The sequence below is a fragment of the Gopherus flavomarginatus genome, chromosome 17 (genome assembly GCF_025201925.1).
Source record: "Gopherus flavomarginatus isolate rGopFla2 chromosome 17, rGopFla2.mat.asm, whole genome shotgun sequence".
NCBI classification, from domain to species: Eukaryota; Metazoa; Chordata; order Testudines; family Testudinidae; genus Gopherus; species Gopherus flavomarginatus.
The window spans coordinates 16,003,469-16,024,328 of NC_066633.1; the positions used below are offsets into that span (position 1 = coordinate 16,003,469).

Consider the following 20,860-nt stretch of genomic DNA (forward strand, 5'->3'; position numbering starts at 1 on the left):
CTGTCTCCTAGCTTGCTAAAAAGAAAGACCAGGTTTACATAACAGCCCTATCACAAGGGCTATGCAGTGTTTAAAAACACATTCTAATAATGACAGGTTTCAGAGTAGCAGCTGTGTTAGTCTGTACCCGCAAAAAGAACAGGAGTACTTGTTCTTTTTACATTCTAATAAATGTCATGTGTTTCTATTGCACATCTCATCCAAAGATCTCAAAGCACTTTATAGCCAGTAATTAATTAGGTCTCACAACTACCCCAGCCTCTGAAGTAAGGGCAGTATTATCATAAGAATGGGTCTGTCCAGCCCAGTATCCTGTCTTCCGACACTGGCCAGTGCCAGGTGCCCCAGAGGGAATGAACAGAACAGGTGACCATCAAGTGGTCCATCCCTTGTCGTCCATTCCCAGCTTCTGGCAATCAGAGGCTGGGGACACCTGGCATTATCACACGTTATCATTCTGTATATGGGGGAAATGAGGAACAGACATGTAGCGACATTCCCAAGGTCACCCAGCAGATCAGATGCAGTTTTGGGGCTAGATCCCAGTTGTTCTGGCTTCTAGTCTCTTGCTCAAAGCACTAGAGAGAAAGTTGTTCCTCACACTCTAAGGTAATCTGCCTGTTGTGCAGTGACGTGAGACGTGTGTTCAAATGCAGCTCTGTCGTGAGTGCAGAAACTGAACCCCGGTTGTTTTTGTTGCTGCAGAGATGTCTGGCACTGTGGCGGATATTTCCTTGGTGCACTGGAAGCAGCAGTGGCTGGAGAATGGCACCCTGTATTTCCACGTCTCCATGAGCAGTGCTGAGCAGCTGTCCCGGGCCACCCCACCCACCCTTCAAGAGCCTTCTGAGATCGTGGAGGAGCAGATGCACATTCTTCACATTTCTGTCATGGTGAGTGAACCTTTCTTCCCTTCCCTGCCCAGTCTGGGGGCCAAGAGGAGCAGCTGGGAGGGGCTGGTGGCTGGACGGCAGTGAAACGGGGGTGCTAAAAGGCTGATAGTCCGGTTTGTCTCAGTCCAGTTTCCAGTGTGCAAACATCTATATCCTCCAAACACCATAGCGGCCCCTGGTTACTGGGCTTTGGCAGAGCAAGGCAAATAACTGAATGGGCCTGGAAAATGAGTTCATGCCTGTTCTAAAGGTAATTCTCTCCAGGGCAGGGTGAGCCATACGGACGCCTCCCTTGCCGCTGTGTGCTGCGTATAGAACGCTTGGGGGCTGTCGGCAGAACGCTTCTCACCAATGTTAAGTTCTGACACGAGACAAGTTGGCGGGGCGAGTTAGTGTCTTGATGCTTTTTTTTTTTTTTTCATTTAAGCTGATGCCTACCCAGCACGTGAGTGTCAGCTGCAGATGGATCCTGTGTTGTTTTGTCATTAAAAACGAATCGGATACTTTCGGTGTTCTGGGAAAGCAGTTTCTGCCTTATAAGCGTTTGGATCAGTCTGTCTTAGGTAATGAGGCCTCTGTTACCTAAGATCCATGTCCTTATCCTTACAGCACCCTGTGAGACAGGGGAAGTGCTCTTCTCCCCATTTTACAGGCAGAGATCTGAAGCACAGAGAGACTCAGTGACTTACTTGCCCCCCAAAAAGAGAATAGGAGTACTTGTGGCACCTTAGAGACAAACAAATTTATTGTGGCACCTTAGAGACTAACAAATTTATTGTAGCATAAGCTTTCCTTGCCCAAGGAAAATCTGTGGCAGAGCTGAGAATTGAACCTGGGTTTTCCAAATCCTGGGCTAAAGCCCTAACCACTAAGCAATCCTGCCTCTCTTAGCTGTTGTGGTTATGTTTGTGTTGCTCCTTCATTGCTGAATGGCCTTGCTGGGTTGAAAACATAGACTCCTGAGAAAGTGCCCTCCAACTGCATTGCACGGTGGAGAATGCACGGAAAGGGCAGTTGTAGGAAGGTATCTCCAGTCCACGCCTGTTTTAATGTACGTGTTCATAGCTCGGAATTTGTGCATTGGTTCAGAACTCATGCTTGCTAGATTTTTCTGGGCTGCTTGGATCCTTGTTTTCCACTTGAGCGGGGACTTGCTCTGCTTTCTTAAAAGATCAAACCTACATAAGCAAGTTAACTAAATGCATTATAGAAATGGGTTGTGGATTTAGATGGGACATCAGGTATAGGTAACTGTAAAAAGATATATTGCACTGAGACTTCCATATGAAGAGAGAGTGAATTGGCTGGGATTGCATAGAGAGGAGAGGAAAGATGGCATGATAGAAGTATACATAATGAATGGGATGGAGAAGGTAAATTGGATGCTCTTATTCATAAGCAAAGGGACAGTCAATGGAACTGAAAGACGACAAACCTAAAAACATGAAAAGGAAATCCTGTTCTTTCATAATGCGTAATTAACCTGTGAACCTCGTTGCCACAGTACATCGTTGAGGCCAAGTGCTTAGTTGGATTCAGAAAAGGATTAGACATTTATGTGGATAATGAGAACATCCACAGTTAATGTTAGATGGAATCAATTTTTTAAAAGCAATATAAACGCTCGTGTTTCAGGGCATAAGCCAACTACTAAGTGGTCAGGGTTAGGAAGACACTTTTCCTGTTGGTAAATTTATGACATAATTGCACGTTCCTCTACTAAGCAGAGTTGGAGGGAGGACGTGGTCCAGGAGGGACAGTTGGTTTGATTTGGTGTGATAGCTCCTAGGCACATTCCCGTGTGGAATAGCCTGTAGGAATCAAGCAGAACTGAGTGAAACCCCCATACTGGGTTTCATTACAAACTTGAAACTTTGCCCAGTTTGGCTGAAAGATTCATTAACTTTTCAAGTGAACCCGGGCCAAGTTTTGAGTGAATGGGAGCAGATATATGGTTTTTGCCTCAAAACCATGTGAAATTTACAGCTTATGCAAAACCAGGTGAAACGCTTTGTTTTCAAAAGAGATCTTTCAACTGAGAGTGTGTTTTGTTCAAATAGCTGTAGAGGCCTGATCTACACTCAAAAATGAAATTGAGCCAGCTACATTGCCCATGGGTGTAAAAAATCCACACCCCGAGAAGTTGGCTCAACTACGTCGAAGTCCCATTTTTACAGTGCTAGGTGGAGGGAAGGATTCTGCTGCTGCCCTAGCTCCTGCCTCTCAGGGAGGTGGATTCACTACAGCAACAGGAGAACCCTCCTGTTGCTGTACTAAATTTCTGCACTGACGTGCTGCAGCAGCGCAGCTGTACTGTTTTAAGTGTAGACGCAGCCTTAGCTATGCCCTGCCTTAGCTCTCACCCACCCCAAACCTACATCCCAAGGCTGCCTGATGTACATGTTGTACGTCTTCTGCTACTCCAATAGAAGTCACATAACTTCCCTGCTGTGTCATCTGCCATCAGCTGTGCAAGACCCCAGCCATTTTGCTCACTCAATACCTAACCTCTTGCCATCCCCAGAGATGATAGACGTCTCCGTCACCTGTTCCACCGTGCCGTTCTAGTTCAGACCACACCATTTCATTTTCTTGCCCTCCTTGGTAGGGCCCTACCAAATTCATGGTCCACTTTGGTCAATTCATGGTCATAGGATTTTAAAAATTGTTAATTTCATGATTTCAGATATTTAAACCTGAAATTTCATGGTGGTGTAATTGTAGGGATCTTGATCCAAAAAGAAGTTGTGGGGGTAGGGGGTGGCATGGTTATTGTAGGGGGGTTGCGGTGCTGCTACCCTTATTTCTGTGCTGCTGCTGGCGGTGGCTCTGCCTTCAGAGCTGGGCAGCTGGAGAGCAGTGGCTGCTGGCTAGGAACCCAGCTGTGAAGGCAGAGCCGCCACCAGCAGCAGCGCAGAAGTAAGGGTGGCCTGGTGTGGTATTGCCACCCTTCTGCACTGCTGTGTGCAGAGCTGGGCCCTCAGTCAGCAGCTGCTGCTCTCCGACCGCCCAGCTCTGCAGACAGCGCAGAAGTAAGGGTGGCAGTGCGGCCTCCTCCCTAAAATAACCTTCCAACCCCTCTGCAACTCCCTTTTGGGTCAGGACCCCCAACTGGAGAAAAGCTGGTCTCCCCCGTGAAATCTGTATAGCATAGGGTAAAAGCGCACAAAAGACCAGATTTCACGATCCGTTGCTAAACACCCTCCTCTCTCTCATTCCACTTTATGCCGCAAAATCCAATCTCCCCTACCCCCCCCACCGTAGACGAGACACACCCTGACTGCTATGCATGAGTGGTTCTGAGGCCACCCCCATAATCTGCGTAAGAGATGAATAGCTACTGCAACCCCATCCCTTCTACCCACACTATCTCTGGGACCCAGTCGCCAGCAGCCTAGATAGAGCTATGATCTCACCTGCTTCCCATAGGGACAGGAGGAAATGTGCATGGCATGGGCTTATCTTTCAATCTGATTTAAGGAGCTGTGCTATTTACCTTCACTTGTGTGCACATTCTGTGTCCGATTTGCAGCATGGTAGGGTGCCGGGATAGAGTTAAGGTTGCCTGTGGAGTATCTGCGTCTCCTGACATTCAAGCATTTGGTGGGATTGGTTGACGGCACTTTAGGAAGTGCTGTGTGTTTGACTGAACACCACCTTAAAGAAACATTTTTCTTTTGGGTGTGTTGATCTTAGTGCTGCTTATGCACGGCGTGGTTTTCTGGTAGCCTTGTTCTCTGCTTGTAAAGCTGGAGTGTATGGTGCACGAGGATGGGGCTGAGGATACAGGTCCTGAAGACTGAGATGCTTGCAGATGTGTGTTCTCTGTTTGTTGCACTTGTGGTAGACGGGGTAAAATCGATGCTTGAAGTCGGGAGGTGAACCTCAGGATGGAACCGAGAAAGCAGGGGGAACTTGTGCAATGCGGCAGTGCTGGTCTGAGCTGTGGACATGAGCTGCACTCTGCTTGAGGGTGAGGACAATGTTGTGCAAATGAGCTGCAGGAGTGATCCAATCACACCTTCCATTTAATAGCACTTGGCATCTTTCACAGTTGATTTTCCTTTATCCTTCACATAGTCTTCTGGTGCTCCTGGTTTTGGTTCTTTTGCATTATATTCTTAATGCAGTGAAAGTGCGAGAAACTTTTCTCCTTTAAATTCAGCTAATTGTCCTTACACTGAACTACTTCCCTGGGGAAGGGTAGGGAGGAGGCAGCAAATGAGGAGAATCAGAGCTCAGCTCCCAGAACTGGCAGTAATGGGGAGTAAGAGATGCTCCCGATAGGAATGGATAAACATCGGGGATTGCCTGTAAGGTAAAGAATGGGGATACATTTGATGGGTACATGAGGCTGTATTTCTATTCATTGGGGTATGAACACAAGCCATGAATACAGTGCAGCAATTACCCAAATCCAACTTCTGCTGCTAATGTTCCCCAGCTCAAGGGCATCTTTAATAGCAAGATAATACTTGTTTTTTCCCCCTCACTGTTTTTCCTAATCTCTCCCCAATGAGACATAACATTAATTACCGCAGTTAAAGGGAATTCAGTCTCCATTACTGTCTGCCACCCCTTTCGTCTTGGCTTGAGCATCCAAAATTCATCTCCTGAATGAAAAACGGGGAGGGAAATATGCAAATGCAGGTTGTTGGGTTTTTTTGCGCAGTGTCAAGTAGAAAGGAATCAATATTTTTGTCATTACGCCTGTTGTGTTTTTTTCCATAATCTTAGCTGTCATTTGGGTTTAATTGTGTTGTTTCCTCTTGTGTGGAAGTAAATCTTATCTGTTTTGGATTAAAATTCAATGAAGGTCACCATGGCTTGAAAACTTACCAGGCTGCAGCAATTAATGTTCATTTGGCTTTGATAAATTGGAAAGTTCTCCACAATAGGACTGGAGTGGATTTCACAAGCAATAATTCTTCCATTAACTCAATGATTCTGTGCATGATGGAGCATCTTGTCACTGCTCTGTTTGTCATCTGTCATTTCAAGGATCTGGGCATATGCCTGATATGATTTATCATGATTATTGGGTCTGTTTGTGTCAAAACATTTAAAACCACTAATTATTCTTGCCCTGTAAATTGCTGAATTAAACAAAACATGCAATTCCGTTCCCACCCCCCCAAGATTGTTCCCCTGTTTAATTATCGTTCTGGGCCACTATAAATCCACGCTGAGAGCCGCTTTTAACAGCATCTGGCTCGGAGATGGGTCTTATTTAGGGGACTCTAGGGGGAGCGCTGCATGCTTAATCTCTACAATGTAGCTCGTTTGGTTTTCAGTGCTTCTGCTGAGCACATTATCTGTTGTACTTTGTGTGGCCTCTATCAACATAGTATCTGAGCACCTCGCAATCTTTAATATATTGATCCTGATGTGGTAGGGCACATTGTACGTGTGGGAAACTGAGGCACAGAGAGACTGTGACTTACCGAAGGTCACCCAGGAAGTCTGTGGCAGAGCAGGGACGTGAGCCAGGTCCCCCAAGCTAGCTGGAGTGGAGCATCATGTTTCACATGCTAACTGCTATGTAAGCAGAGCCCATCACCAAAGCCAGCATTGGTGGTTACAGCCCATAAGCCAGGTGGATTTAGGTTCCTGGTGACTGGATGTTGAAGACACGGTACCTCCCAGAAGGAGCTGGCTTCATCATTGCCTGCTCGCGAGCTCCCGAGGAATATTTGAAGCCAAACCCTGCCAGGCAGGATTCCTTTCCCTCTGCTGCAGTAAGGCCCTCGGTGAAGCTGAGAAATGGATTCGAGAGTAATAATGAGCTCCTTTTTGAGCAAAAGGAGGCAGGGCAAGAATCTTCTCACTGGTGGAGGGGGAGCAAAGACATAAGTCAACCCTGCTCAAAGACACCAGAATTGTGCAGGATCAGAGCCCGAGCTCAAAGTTCAGAGGGTCCCTGGGGAGGCGAGGCATGCACCCAGGTTTGCAGCCTCCAGGTAGGGATGTGCTTCAGGTAAACACCACCTGCACTAGTCTTGCTTCAACTCACTGTCCAAAGCCTGGAGGCTAAAACCCACCTACCAATTGGACTGGTGCAATGGCTTGTTCCAAGAAACTGGTAAAGCAGCCATTTCTAAACCCTGCCAGCTGCAAAAGGTCCTTGGTCACACACACTATGGGCTGGACGCTGCTGTGAGAGGAGTGACTCTGCTGAAGTCAACGGTGCCATGGAGGGGCATGTGCAATCAGGGGTGTGTTTGCATAGGCGAATTCACCCACTGACTCTGCTGGGTGTATTGCTGGAATGTACTGGGCTCTTTGGGAAAATGTAACAGGCAAATTCACAGCTTTGTGTCATCTCCTTCCTCTTTCCCTACTGCGGAATACGTGAGTGTCTGGAATAAAAAGCAAACCAACCTTGTCAGATTTCCTACACACACTTTCTGCCTGGCTGTCAGTGGCGTTAGCCAGCTAGCGGCTGGAATCCAGTTCTCCCAGTGGATTCTGTTCTACTTCAGCTCTTATTTATATGTTACCATTTTTATTACTGTTCTTATATATCCTGATGTTTCCCTAATGATCAGTCACAGGGGCTGTGTTCTGCCAGCTACGGAGATGGGCATAAAGTGTGCTCTTAAACATTTCACTCTGATTTAGCAACCTCTTCCCGCCGCCTGTGAAGTGTAGTCTGGGGATAGATACGGTGGGCCTGATTCTACTTGCTCGAATACCAGTTTCACTATGTTTAACTCCACTGACTACATTGGAGCTGATCCTGGTTACACTGATTAGTTAGATTAAAATCCAGTGAATGCCAGTTGTCCCATATCACTGCCTTGTGGGTCTGGCTTTGGGGTTCCTGCTTTAGCATGTGCATACGAGTTGGTGGAGTGTTTTGTTTTTTTTTCTTTTTAAGTAGATACAACCTCATTTCAGGATCTTCCTTCCTGCAGGCTCCCTGCCAGCATCCAGCTCTATCCATGTGCATCAATTTGCATTTTCATCTGTGCACCATATTGCAACAACTTCGATCCCACACAAAGTATGTTTTCTGGAGGAGTGCAGCTCTCAGCAAAGTTTTCCCTTTGAGCTCTGCCGGGGCCAAGAACCTTGTGTGGCTTCATGCCTGTCCTGCACGATAGTCCTGATCAGTGTTTTTAGTTTTTCCCCAAGCACCTGTGTTTTCAGTTCTCAAATGCTGAGGGAGTCTCTTGCATTGTACACGTTCCTCTAAAGTCAGAACTATATGCAGTTTTTGTCCTGATATAACTGTGTTGGAGTGTGTGTGTGTGATATTTTACCAATATACCTCTACTGATACAACTCCTAGTGTGGCTGCATTTATACCGGTATAGTTATTCCCCTCTCTGTATATGATGTTACTCTATACTAGTATAAGCATTTTTACCCCTTTTTGACACAAGTGGATAGTCAATTTGGGGCCTTGTAGGTTGATTCTGCTTGAAAGAGAAATTGATGGTAGAGCCAGGAAAAGTCCTGTTTTCCTGAGCACGGAAGAAATCAAACAGCAGGAGACCATTCCCTTGTTCAGTGTTCCAAACCTGCCTTTCCACCCATCATGCTGTGCCCAAAAAGCCTCCTTTCTTAGCTTTCTGTCAGGGCCATGTTACCAGAACTCCTTTTACCGTCTGCTTAGCTTTCTGGTTCCTTAATCTCTGCCCACACTTTCTCTCTCATGTACAGAGATAAACAGCTCCACTGATCCAAGCTGTAGCATTGGGCCACATGGTTCAGCTTCTAGTCAAGCTCTTCCATGTACTTGTATGCTGGGTCCTTCTGCTGTTGCTTCAGCCACCTCTTTACATTTACCCTGACACTGTTACCAACTTACGCCTGACCCATAGCAGCAAGGTTTGACCCAACCCATAACATATTTAGACTGATATAACTGTTTCCGTGCTAGGGGAGCTGGTTGTTGCTTTAACTACTCTGGCTTTTAGTTGCAGTGGTGGAACTTCTGAGTGTAGACACACGGTAAGTGAATGGATCTAGAACATCCCTGATTTTTCTGGAGTGTGTCCAGTGGGTTAGCTTGCATGAGACAAATGCTCCAGGTTGTTCTCTGCCTGAGGCTTTATTGAAGAAGTTGTATGTTGGCTGGTTGAATCCCCGAGCTTAACGCTCCCATGTTTTTGGCACTTAACAGGTAGCCTGTTGTCTCCAGAGTCCTCTACATTTGTTCTCCTCCTCTGAACACTAGCTGTCCCAAAGGAGACCCCCTGCCCAAATAGCTCAAAGCTTGGCCTTCTCGATGTGTCCCTGGTGTTCTTGGCTGCTGTGTGGAAGGGTCTAATCGAGGTAGGGACACGCAGGCCCTCTCCTCTTGGGGGAGCATGTGCTTTTGTGCTGCTGCCTAGCTTCTCGGTGGCAGCATCAGAGCGTCTGTCAGCCGTCTCCGTTGGAAGAAATGGTGTAATGTGAATAATGAGGTAATGAAGAAGGCACAACATCTGTGTCATCATTTCTTCACCAGGAGGTCAACTAGATTCATAAAACATGCACTTCTAGCTTGTGATATGTGTAGGAATTAATTAGGAGAGGGAGAGAATTGCTGCCTCAGCACATAGCCTTATCTGAAAGTTATAAAAACCAAACTGATCTCAAATAAATTAGCTTCCTCGTTCCAAAAAAATCCCCAACACCCACCCCAGTTCAGTGCCGGCCCCTTGCAAGAGTTACTGGGGATGGGGGAAAGAGTGTATATCTCCACTTACAGAGAGGTTGAGCATCCTCCACTCTCAGCCGCTGGCAGCTGCGGCACTCTGCAGTGTTAAAAACCAGGCCATTAGTATCTGTCCCAGATGGAGATGCCATTAGCATCCTCATCTGGGCCCCAGCTAGGTGTGCACTTAAGTCCTTCCCTCTACTGCTTTGCAGAACTGAAGCAAAGCAGTAGAGGGAAGCCCAGGTGAGGATGCAAATGGGACCTCCTTCCAGACTAGATGCTAATGGCTCAACTTCCAGTGGTGCAGAGTCTCTGCACTTCTCATTGATAACACTGCTCTACAGCCAAAATGCGTCTGAAATAAATGTAGTCCAACTTTACTAATTCTGGGTCACTGAGAACGAAAATGATGCTTGAAAACTAGAGCCAATCAACAATTTTAAGATATGCTATTGGGTCAGTATATACGACCCTTGACTTGGGAATGGTGGAGGATAAGTGAGTTATAAAGGGAAGGGATCTCAATTTAAACCAGAAATGACTAAAATACATCTTTGACTGGATCTATGAATAAATCTGTGACTGGGTTTGGACAGTACTTGCTTTTTAGGCAAAACAATGAATGATGCAATCTGAAGCTGGTATTGCATCATACATGATATGAATTGCATCATGTTATTCCTAGAAGTCATGGATGATGCAATCATAACGAAGCTTACATCACTCTGCTGAACAAATTGCCCTTTATCAGCTCTAGAAATCATACAGTGTGGTGCTCTTTTATTTGTCAGTGTTTGATTTTGCAAAGGGACACATTTCTGTTTAGCCAAAGTGAGCAGAGATGCCTCGTACTTGTGTGAACAGTGCAGATAATTTCTGCTATGTTTGTGGTGAAGTGACTTTTGCATCACAAAAGCGCAGTATAACCACTATGGTTAAGAAAGCCTATCACCTTTATTTTGGCTGCAAAATTGGAGATCAGGACAAGAGGTGGGCCCCAAACATATGCTGCAACACTTGTGCAACAAATCTTCGCCAGTGGTTGAACAGGAAAAGGAAATCTCTGCCTTTTGCAGTGCCAATGATTTGGAGAGAGCCAACAGATCATACCAGCAATTGTTACTTCTGCATGGTGCCTCCAGTTGGGAAAGGTGTGTCAGAGAAGAAAAAGTGGACTGTGCATTATCCAAACATTCCATCAGCTATACATACGCCCAGTACCCCACGGAGAAGGACTGCTGGTTCCTGATGCACCAGAATCCTTCTCACTTGAGTAAGACGAGGAAGAGGAAGAGGATGAAACTTCTGGTCCTGAACCATCAGTGTCACAGGACCCACATTTTCTCCCATCCTCCTCCTCTGAACCACACTTCATAACACAAGGTGAACTGAATGACCTTGTCAGGGATTTGGAACTACCCAAGAGTAAGGCAGAGCTGTTGGGCTCCAGACTACAGCAGTGGAATCTCCTGGCAGGCTATCAGGGCAAATGAAGCCCATCAATGCTTGCAGACTATTGCTGGACAGTGACAAGAGATGCTCCATTTAATGAATACAAGAGACAAGCCAAGAAGCGCCGAGTAGACACTGAATAGGACTAAACTATGTACAGAATAGTTTTTGCCTTTTGTTTCATAATAAATTTTATTTCTATAACCCTTTTGCTGATTTTTAAAGTGTTACATAAACAGGACAGGTGAAATATTATCATTTAAAGCAACAATAAACACATAAAAAGACCTAGGTTTACAATTTATGATTAAAACTCTACTATCTACACAATATACATAGACATAAAATGTAAAAACTTAAATATCTTAGAAACAGTAGCCAATCAGTTGTTTTAATTGTCATATTTGAATTCAGCACATCAAAATACATAATAAATAGCACATTTTATCTCTGAAGCAGACGACTTCTCAAAAATTGTAGACCAGTGTAATAGTGGCATTAGCAGGAGCTCATTGCACTGGAAGATGGGCTGTCTCCATCCCTAGCCAGGGACAAAGCTGCTGTTCAGTCAGAGCTCTGGTTGGGAGCTGTACGCAAATGGGCACTGCATTCAGCTGGGGGGGTCTGCAGCTAGACCCTTGTACAGGTGGGCACAGAAATCCCATTCCAGTTCACTTCTCCTTACGTCAGCTAACAGCCCTAACGTGTCTGCCCCCGCTGCCACCTGATTTGGCTCATGAGGCTTTTAATAGAAAACACGAAGAAATAAATGGCTCCTCCTGCAGATCATCCCACAGATGCGGGGAGGGAAAGTAGAAGTACCTCAGAGGGGAAAGAACAGATGAAATCAGACTTCAGCAGCTTGGTTGAGTGAAGCAAGGAGGAAGCTGTCCAGTCTCTTCCCTCTAACGCTGTCAGTAGCATCTCCAAATCTGTCTGAAAATTTCCATAATGTTCCATTAACCAACTTTTTGGGGGTTGAGGAAGAAGCATCTGTCTGATTTTCGTGTCCTTTATGAAGACAGCATTAAACCAGTGATAAGTGTAAATAACGAGGTGCTCTTGCATTGAGGGAATTAAATTTTTTTTGGATTTGTCTTTAAAGCATCATTTTTGTGACAGACACACCTGTTATGCTAATAACTTTGCACCAGCCTCAGTAGAGGCCTTGATGTTTTCTATCGTAGTTACTCTGAATACATTAAACACTTGGTAGCATTCTAGTCTCGCAGGTTTTTTCCCCTCTGTTAAAATATGTAACTGGAGTGCTCAATTTGCATCCCTAATAGAGCAGGGGTGAATACATTTTAGTCCATCCACCTAGGATGTACCTAGACTGGGCAGCAAACCAACTTCCTCAAGACCTCCCTAGAGCAACCAATACTAGTTGCGGCAGGGGATGCAGCCGTCGGAAGCATTCAGGAGATGCTGGTTTATGCAGATAGGAGCAGATGCGTGGCATGCGCTCCCAGTCGAAGCACGTTTAAAAGAAGCAGGCGCTGGCAGAAGAATGTTGTTGCAGGGTAGCTAAGCAGGCAGATGGGCTCCAGAAGGGCCGGGGAATGAAGCTGGCATGGGGCAGAGCAGATATCCAAGGAGTCTAAGCAGCACTTGGAGCAGTATTTTGATGGGGTGAAGCAGACATTGAGATGCCCATGGTTGTAGAGCGCTGAGAAGCAGGGATTCACACTGGGCACTTTATAGCCGTACCTTTTTACCTACAGTGCGAACTTTCTTAGAACAGGCTTTATTGTTTCATGGTCGTTCATTGGGCTGTGAATTAAATGTTGCATCTCAAACTCTGATCTTAAGTGCGGCACTCAGATTGGGAAACAGTCATGGGGCCATGGTGTTTGAACTGTCACTTGTATTGCAGACTTTTGTCCGCAGCTCCCTGTCTGACCCTCTCCTCCTACCTCTACATTTGAGTGCCCTTCACCTTGTCTTATTTATTATTTATTTATTTTGTATCACATCAGTGTCTAGAGGGCCTAGCTGAGATTGAGGCCCCATTGTGCAAGGCGCTGTACACAAGTCCTTGCCCCAAGGAGCTTGCAGTCTAAATAGACAAGACAGGGATAGGGTGGATGAGGAAACAAAGGTGAAGTGACTCGCCCAAGGTCACACAGCACATCAGTGGCAGAGCTGGGAATAGAATTCGGGTTGCAGTACTCTAGCCACTACACCACGCTTACCTTCCTTACCTCCGAATCTCTTCTCATCCTACCTTTGTCACCTACATTTTAGTGAGTTTTGCCCTTGGCTTCCTCCTTTCCTTGGTCACAGTTCCTCCCGCCCAAGGAAGCACAGGGAAAGGGACAGGAAGGCGTCGCTCTTGTCATTGTCATTGTGTGCTGGGTTCACGCCTGACCAGAGCTGTGGGACCATGACTGCAGCATACTGGCCTTGCATAAAAGGGTTATTCTCTGCCTCTGATACAGGATCCTAGCCAGTCCTGCTGAGCTGCAGGTGTCTGAGAAAGCAATTCTGTACAGGAGCCCAGTGCTAATCGTGTGTGTTAGGGCTGAGTGTAAAGAGCCTAGAGTATGTGATGGGCACCTTTGGTGTGTTGGAGTAACTGCTGAGATATTCTGTAATCAGTGGCCTGGACTTCATAATTTCAAACTGCCAATCTCAAAACTCCCTGGGACATTGGCTCCATTTTCTATTATTATTAAACAAACTCTGCTTAGTAACTACAAAGCCAGCCACTCAGATAAAACCTCCTCTCTCCCTCCTCCCTCACAAAAAAAAAAATCCAGAAGGAAAAGTGGTGGAAAAAAGCAGTGACAGTAGAGCAGTAAGTGTTCACACCTGCATACATATTTCTGGTGCTGAGCTCTGAATAGTGGGGGAGTGCTAGGCAAAGACAGACACGCAGGCAAGAGGTGACCACAGATGACTACAGAATATATCTGTTGTGATATAGTCTTTGCACTGTAAACTTGGCTGGGCATCAGAATGGCTTTTGGGGACACGCCGGATTTTCAAATCTGTTGGTTCACCACTGTGGAACCTCGTATTAAGAGACATCGCTGGGTCGAATGCGCCTCTAAAACAACCCTTTGTAACATTTTTCTAAAATTTAAATCCAAGCAATTTCCAGTGGAAACCAGTTTCTTTCCAGTGTGGTGTTCTGTGAAAATAGCACCATGAGATTCGGTTTCTCCTTGCTGACCAGATTGACCGTGCTCAGTTTCGTAGGAAAGAAAATATTTTTCCGAACTGCCAGCCCTACAGGGTTGGCCTGAGGTCCCCCATCATCACCAGTAGTTTGGGTCCTGTGGTCTATGTCGTGCCCCTGGTTACGCCTGTGCAGCCATGTTGTTGCCAGCAGCAGGCTTGCCCTGATGTAACTGATCGGAATCTAGCAATTGTGCTGATGAAGCACGTGGAGGAATAGACTGCAGCTCTGTCTCCTGCCTGTGCTCACTCTGCAGAGCTAATGGGAGTAGAAAGCCGGGAAAAACCAAACCAAACCTTTCATCAGTCACTAAACTCAGTAGCTGAATCTAGATATGCACACAGAGCAGATCAGTTTAGTAAGAATGTGCCTTTTTACATAGGCCGTGTCTGTATTCAGTAACACTGGTGTAACGAAAGATGTGATTAAAAAAAAAAAAAAAAGGTTTAGGTGAGCAAATGAAACCCCTCCATGTGGATGGTCTTGTTTCAATTTAAACTTGACTAATTCATACCAATTTAGTTCAAGGTAAGATCAGTTGATGCAAGCCAAGCTCAGACTGAATTACGGGTGACAACACAAGGCTTTCACAAACTTAACTGCGTTGGTTTAAAACCGTACTGGTTTAACAAAAGGCTTGTCTACACTTGAAATGCTACAGCGACACAGCTTCAACATAGATGCTACTGACACTGACTGGAGTGGTTCTTTACCTTCCCAAGAGGTGGTAGCTAGCTCAACAGAAGAAATCGTCTGTCAACCTAGTACTGTCTAACCTGGGCTTAGGTCAACTTAATTACGTCACGCAGGGATGTGGATTTTTCAGACCCCTGAGCAACGTAGTTGTGTCAACCTAACTTTTTAACTAGACCAGCCCTAAGGGTGTAACTTCGAATATAGACGAGGCCAGTCTCTTTGGTACAGAAATGCCCTTTAAACAAACATTCCCACTGAGGGTCTCCAACCTGCAGAATGTTGCTGGTACTTGAAAGCTACGAGGAAATGGACTAGAAACCAAAGTGAAAGTGACCAGTGTACTTTCACTTTCCAAGCTGAGAAAAGTGGGAGGGACACCTCCCACCAACTCAAAAGTAAAAGTAAATTTTCTTCAGAATTCTTTATTTTAGTAATCTGAGCGTTTAAGCTCCTAGATAAGGGCTTTAAGTCAGAGACAATGTTTGACTAGACCTTGCTCCCATGGGATGTCAGTGGCAAAATTCTCGCTGACTTAATAGGTACCATCTTCAGGCTAAGGATGGTTATTTTTAACTTGTTTCTGTTCTTGCTCAACTTTCTGTCCCGCTCCCCTTGCCTCCGATTGCAGTCAGGAACCCACTCGGTTTTAGTCTTGGAAAGGTCTCTATGACTTTGGAGGTGCAGCCTTGCACTCATCGCCTGCCACAAAGAGAATAAACAATTACATTTGTTTTAAAATCCAGTTATCTGAAACCTCCAGAAAATAAATATATAGTTTTATAAGCAAAATGGTCCAGATGGATCAGATTTACTCCAGCTTGGACGTACCCCGGACACCACTGTCTCCTTCATAGCAAGCATTCAGCGGTTCCAAGGTCAGATGGGATTCATTAACTTATCTGCTAGGAAAAGAAGAAAGCTTTGAGCGCCAGCTTTCAGTCACTGCTGGGACAGACCTTAGCAGGATCCACACAACCCCCCAATTCCTATCAGGCTCTGACACCTGTGTGTTGAATTGTTCTCATAGTTCAAATATGGGAAATAAAGAAGGAATTCTCTTCTCTCTTCCCCCTCTTTCCACCACACTCCCCTCCTCTTCTATTCCCTCTTGTTCCTGTCAATGGGCAGCACATCCAGGATGATGAGATGCTCTGTATTTGGGGTCACTTCTTCCATCTTTGCGTGCGGAGGATCTGGCCCTGGACAATGCAGAGTGTTTCCAGCAGAGGCAAGGGGAAATCTTTCACATGGCAAAGGGCCAGGGCTAAAGCTGATGTGTTAGAGAGCGGCATACACCCACGTCCTGCTGATGCAGAGAGCCCATGATCTTGTGACAGAGCTGGGACCAAGAGGCATTTGTACCTGTTAGCCAGATGTCCTTACTTTTCTTCCAGCATGTTTCTTTCATTTCGTGTTCTGCACTGGTGGGGAGAAGCCAAATGGGTAAAGCAGATTCACGTTATTTTGGGTTATACTGTGCATATTTCCCTCGTAGCCTCCTGCTGCCTTGGGTTCGGGTTCTTGCACGGAACTCCCTGCAAACCTCTTGAGCAAACTTCGGTCTGGATGCAAGCAAACTAGCTGCTTCCCCGTAGTCTTGTCACACAAAGCTCCATAAAGCTGGCACGTTTGAAATCAGGTGGAACTTGATGGTGACCAGAACACAGGGCTGCATCACAGGGCATTTTCTGGGGAGCAGCTGGGGTGGGGATGTGGGGTGAGTAAGTCCCAAAGCAAACTTCAAGGTGCAAACTGCTGTGCATTGAAAGGCCCAAGCGTTGTCTGGCTCTGAGAGAGGGAAGCGTGAGCATTGGGTGGGGATGGCAGGTGGCGATAAGGCAAAACTAAGCAGCTGGGTAACCCTGTTTGTGGTGGATTGTCGAGTGCAGTGGCGACGTGGTGACCATTCGCAGCATGAAGTTGAAATGGGGTACAATTGGCTGGCAAGCACGTGGCCTGCGTTAATGCCCCAAAGAGAGAGACTGTAGGATCAAGCTGCAGGCTTTGCTTGGCCTCTCCATCGTTATTCATGTCAGTGCTGGGTCTGCCACACACTCTCTGCCACAGAAATTAATGACTTGAACTCCACGACCTGCTCGCGCGATGGGATGAGGCTCCGTAAACCCACACAGGGCCGCACGGTGCAACAGAGATTCTGCCAGCAGTGGAGTGGGCAGAGTGCCAGGTGCAGGGGAGAGCTGCTCCTCGGCTGCAGAGCTGGTAAGGCCGGAGAAAAGAGGAGGGGGAGGGAAAGGTAAGGGCAGGCCAAGATCCTCTGCCACTTGCTGCGTAGGTTCCTGTCTGTGTTATCAGAGCTGCGCCAAAATCACCGAAAGCCAAAGCAGATTTTTCAAGAAAGCTGCCCTGCCTTGCAGCCTTTGGTTTGTGGCAGCAAAGCCTCCTCTGATCACTATCTCCCTTGCTTTGCCTGGCTCCCCCCTTGCTCCCTGGGGCTGTTCTGGGAGAGTTCAGCTGCTGCAGACTGCTTGGCAAGCCGTATGCCTGGGGGAGTGCTCTGTGCTGGAATAGCGGGGACAGGCTGCTTGGGGAGGAGGGTAAAAGTGTGCCTAGGCATCACCTGTAAGGAGAACTTCAATGCACTCCTCTTGGCCCCTCTGCGGGCTTATTGCTCCAGCCAAGAACTGGTTTTAATTCTCCTCTCTCGCAGTGAATGTACTTGAACCTTTGCCTTCGCTCCCCGATCTCCAGTTGCGTGGGGGCGGGCGGAGGAAGGGTGCAGTTCAAGCTGCCTCCCTCTCTCCTGGGGGCTGGATTCTCACCTTGCAGCAGGCGCATTCTTCTCCTCCTCCCTCCGCTGTTCGCTTTGTGCAGGGAAATGTCTTTCCTGGCTCGTGCTGTCCCTCCGCCGCCTCTCCCGGGCAGACTTTCTCTCTGACTTCCCTCCGTGACTGTGCCGTTCTGTGGTGCACTTGAGGCTCCCTGGAAGTGGATAGAACCAGGCACACCTTCCAAGTAGGCACTTAGCAAACTCCTCTGGACTAGCCCCCTGCTTTGGACCCACATGCCACCCGGTCAATGCACCTTGCTAGTGACCTGCCATCTCTTTGGTATTCCTGGACTGAGCACCCGCACAACTCTGCCTCTGCATCTCAGTCCTGACCACGGATAGCTCCCTGTTGTTCCAGACCTGGCTCTCTCTCCTGCATGGTGGTTCGCCCTGCAGCTAGCCGTTCCGAGGGATTAAATTAAGAACCCAAGACTCCTGAAGTCAGAGACTAGCCCATGTTGCGTGCTCCAGCCTCCAAGGTTGGACAGCGATAGCATTCCCGCATGCAGCGGCTGCCCCGGCAGTGTGATATGCAAAGGAGGGGGAGAACGGCATTAGTAATAGATAAGCCATGTGCCACGCCATCCCCCCATCAGCCATCATTTTAATTTAAAGCGAATACACTTCATCAGCCCGGGTCTCGGCTGTCTTCTGCCTCTCTCTGTTGGTACTTGATAGCTTGTGACTTGTCCCGTATGCACAGGCCTTTCCGTGCAGGGCTCTGGTACAGCAGGGCGCTTTCTGCCACAGAGATAAAACAAGGCTGTTTTACAGCACATACCACTTGGAGTTGAGGTCATTAGAGCTGCGACCCTGGTGGGAGATTTGTGCTGCTAGGCTGAGTTCGAGTTGTCCCTGGGTTTGATTACTGAGCCATTGCTCTCCTCCCCCCGTTGTAAATGGCAATTAAACGTTACCGTGTGTCCTTCTGTTCGAGATGTGCACTCCCTCCTGCATGCTGCTCAGAGTACTGAGAATGTTACAAGCAGAATGCTGCCTACTGGGCATTGGCAAACTTTTTTCTAATGCAGCTCCATCCTCACCTCGGGAGGAAAGGAGTGCTGCTCCGAATGCCTGTGCTGGCTGTCTTGCCTATTTGAGTTGCCATGTTCTTGGTGCAAAATCTTCCCACCCATCCTGCCCAGTACCTGGGCCTGCCTGAGAGGCTGCTCACACAGTAATGCTGCCTTCCCCATGCCACCGAGGGAGTGAGGGGCGCTTGGCTCAGACAGAGTGATTTCTCTTGAGGGTGAAGTTCCCACTGTCTGCATACTCCTAGCTTCTGGGAGAGCCGTGTGCTCTGGAGGACTGGTCTCGCTGTTGAGACGCTGCCTTCGAAACACTCAAGGCAGGCCCATTTTAAATTATACTTACATGTCACTTATCCCAGGATCTAGAAGAGGTGAGTCGGTCTGTGTCCCAATTTTACAAACAGGAGCTGCGTGACCAAAAGGTGAAGCAACTTGTTCAACTGCTCGGCCTCGGGTCGAGTTGGGGAGAACGCAGATCTGTAAATTCCCAGTTCCCATTGTAACTCCTGGGCCGTGCTGCTGGAGAAGGCTTGCATTGCTCAGAGATGATGCTTGCAGAGAGTTAAACACTTGGTCTCTATTTATTATTGATGAGTATTGCTGTAATGCATACAGACACCATTGGAAGTGGGATCTTGTTGTGTTAGACGCTGACCATTCACATAGCGTGGGACAGTCCCTGCAGCTCTGAAAAGCTTACACTGTAGATAGATGAGGCACAGACAGGATAGGAAGGGAAACTGAGGCACATAAGGAATGTGACTTGCCCAAAGTGTCACAGCAGATCAGTGGCAGAGCTGTGACTAGAGCCCTGGTCTCTGGAATCCCAGTTCAGTACCCTTACCCCCTAGGTCGTGCTGCATTGGTGCCCCTCAGAGACCAGGCTGGGTATGTGAACTTGGGACTCCATGAGGGGCCTGGTTTTCAGATTAGTTCTCCTGTGCCCCTCCTGCCTGAAAGTCGGCCAGACGAGGGTGCGATCTATCTACACGTTGCCACAGCTTGGGCCCCAGCTTGGCTGCACAAACCTCAGCTATACAAACCAATTTAAAAATGGCCAGTTCCATGTCTGCACGCTTGCTCCTTGGCAAGCGGGCCTGGGTGGGTGGAGGATCCTGTAGCCAAGCTATCATTTCACAGATACCTTGGCTTTCACCACTGTCCTTGCCAGTGAAAGGAGGCGGTGTGGCTGCTTAGCCTGGCTTTTGCTGTAAATCTAGTCGCCACTAGCCTGGGTTAGGAAGCAAAAGCCCCAAATTAGCTCTTTTCCTTTCTCAGTAAAAGAAGAAACCTGCTAAGCACCTCGTCTCTATGGCTGCTCCTGCTCCTGCTCCTTTTCTTCAGCTCTGATCCCTACCATGAGGGGCTTTGTCTCTGCATATCACTGGAAAAGGGAACCCCTTGTGAACTGCTGAGCCCCTTGATTAGGGAGAAGTAGAAGCTGAAGGTTAAAGACAAGCAGCTTGCCACTGCTCTGTGCCCAAAGTAAAGCCACTGGAGGAGGAAGTGGCAGTGTTTGGGGGGTCCCTGTTGCCTGGCGGTACCCCACAGGCATTGCTGGTCTCTTTCCACCCTCCCCCCCCACACCCATTTTGCATGCTTCTCTGGCACAATGTCTGGGTCCTTGGCTATGAAGCTCTGGAAAGGGGGAGGGTAGGAGCAAAATTGATTGGTTGGCCTCCTGAAGCATCCCCTGAGACCATGTAGTGTGCGGCTGTTGCCCCAAGGATGCTGCTGAGAAGGATGAAGGTTACAGCATCTCGGGATGCCTGTCAGCAAAGACAGACTAGGGCACATGGGCCAGGCGGAGTGTTTGGAGAAGGAAGATAGAACCTGGGCTGGGAGAAGATACTATTCCCTTAACCCATTGTGTGCACTCCCTTCTGTCTCCAGTCAAGGGAGGTGACCTTTACTTCTGTACCAGAGTGAAGCCACCTTGGAGGGGAGAAGTTCTGCATTCCTTGGGTTTGCATTAGAGGAACTGCAGTGTAAATCCTGTTTGTGATACGGATGTAGGTGCACAGGCAAGCCCCCTTTGAGAGAGAATGCTGGGTAATGGTTAGAACTAGGAACTGCAAACCTGGAGACCTGGGTTCTGTTCCTCCCTTTGCCACTCACTTTCTGAGCGAGTTTGGGCCAAGTCACTCTGCTGCTGTGCCTCAGTTT

At 47.5% G+C, this 20,860-nt stretch overlaps 1 protein-coding gene across 2 annotated transcripts in view; it reads left to right on the forward strand.

The window, feature by feature from the left end:
- ASTN2 (astrotactin 2) overlaps positions 1–20,860 on the forward strand; it is a 595,125-nt gene that overhangs the window by 53,007 nt on the left and 521,258 nt on the right. For both annotated transcript variants that reach the window (XM_050926897.1, XM_050926900.1), the window contains exon 2: positions 706–893. In XM_050926897.1, coding sequence (XP_050782854.1) covers positions 706–893 — 188 coding nt within the window. The remainder of the gene's footprint in view (positions 1–705; positions 894–20,860) is intronic.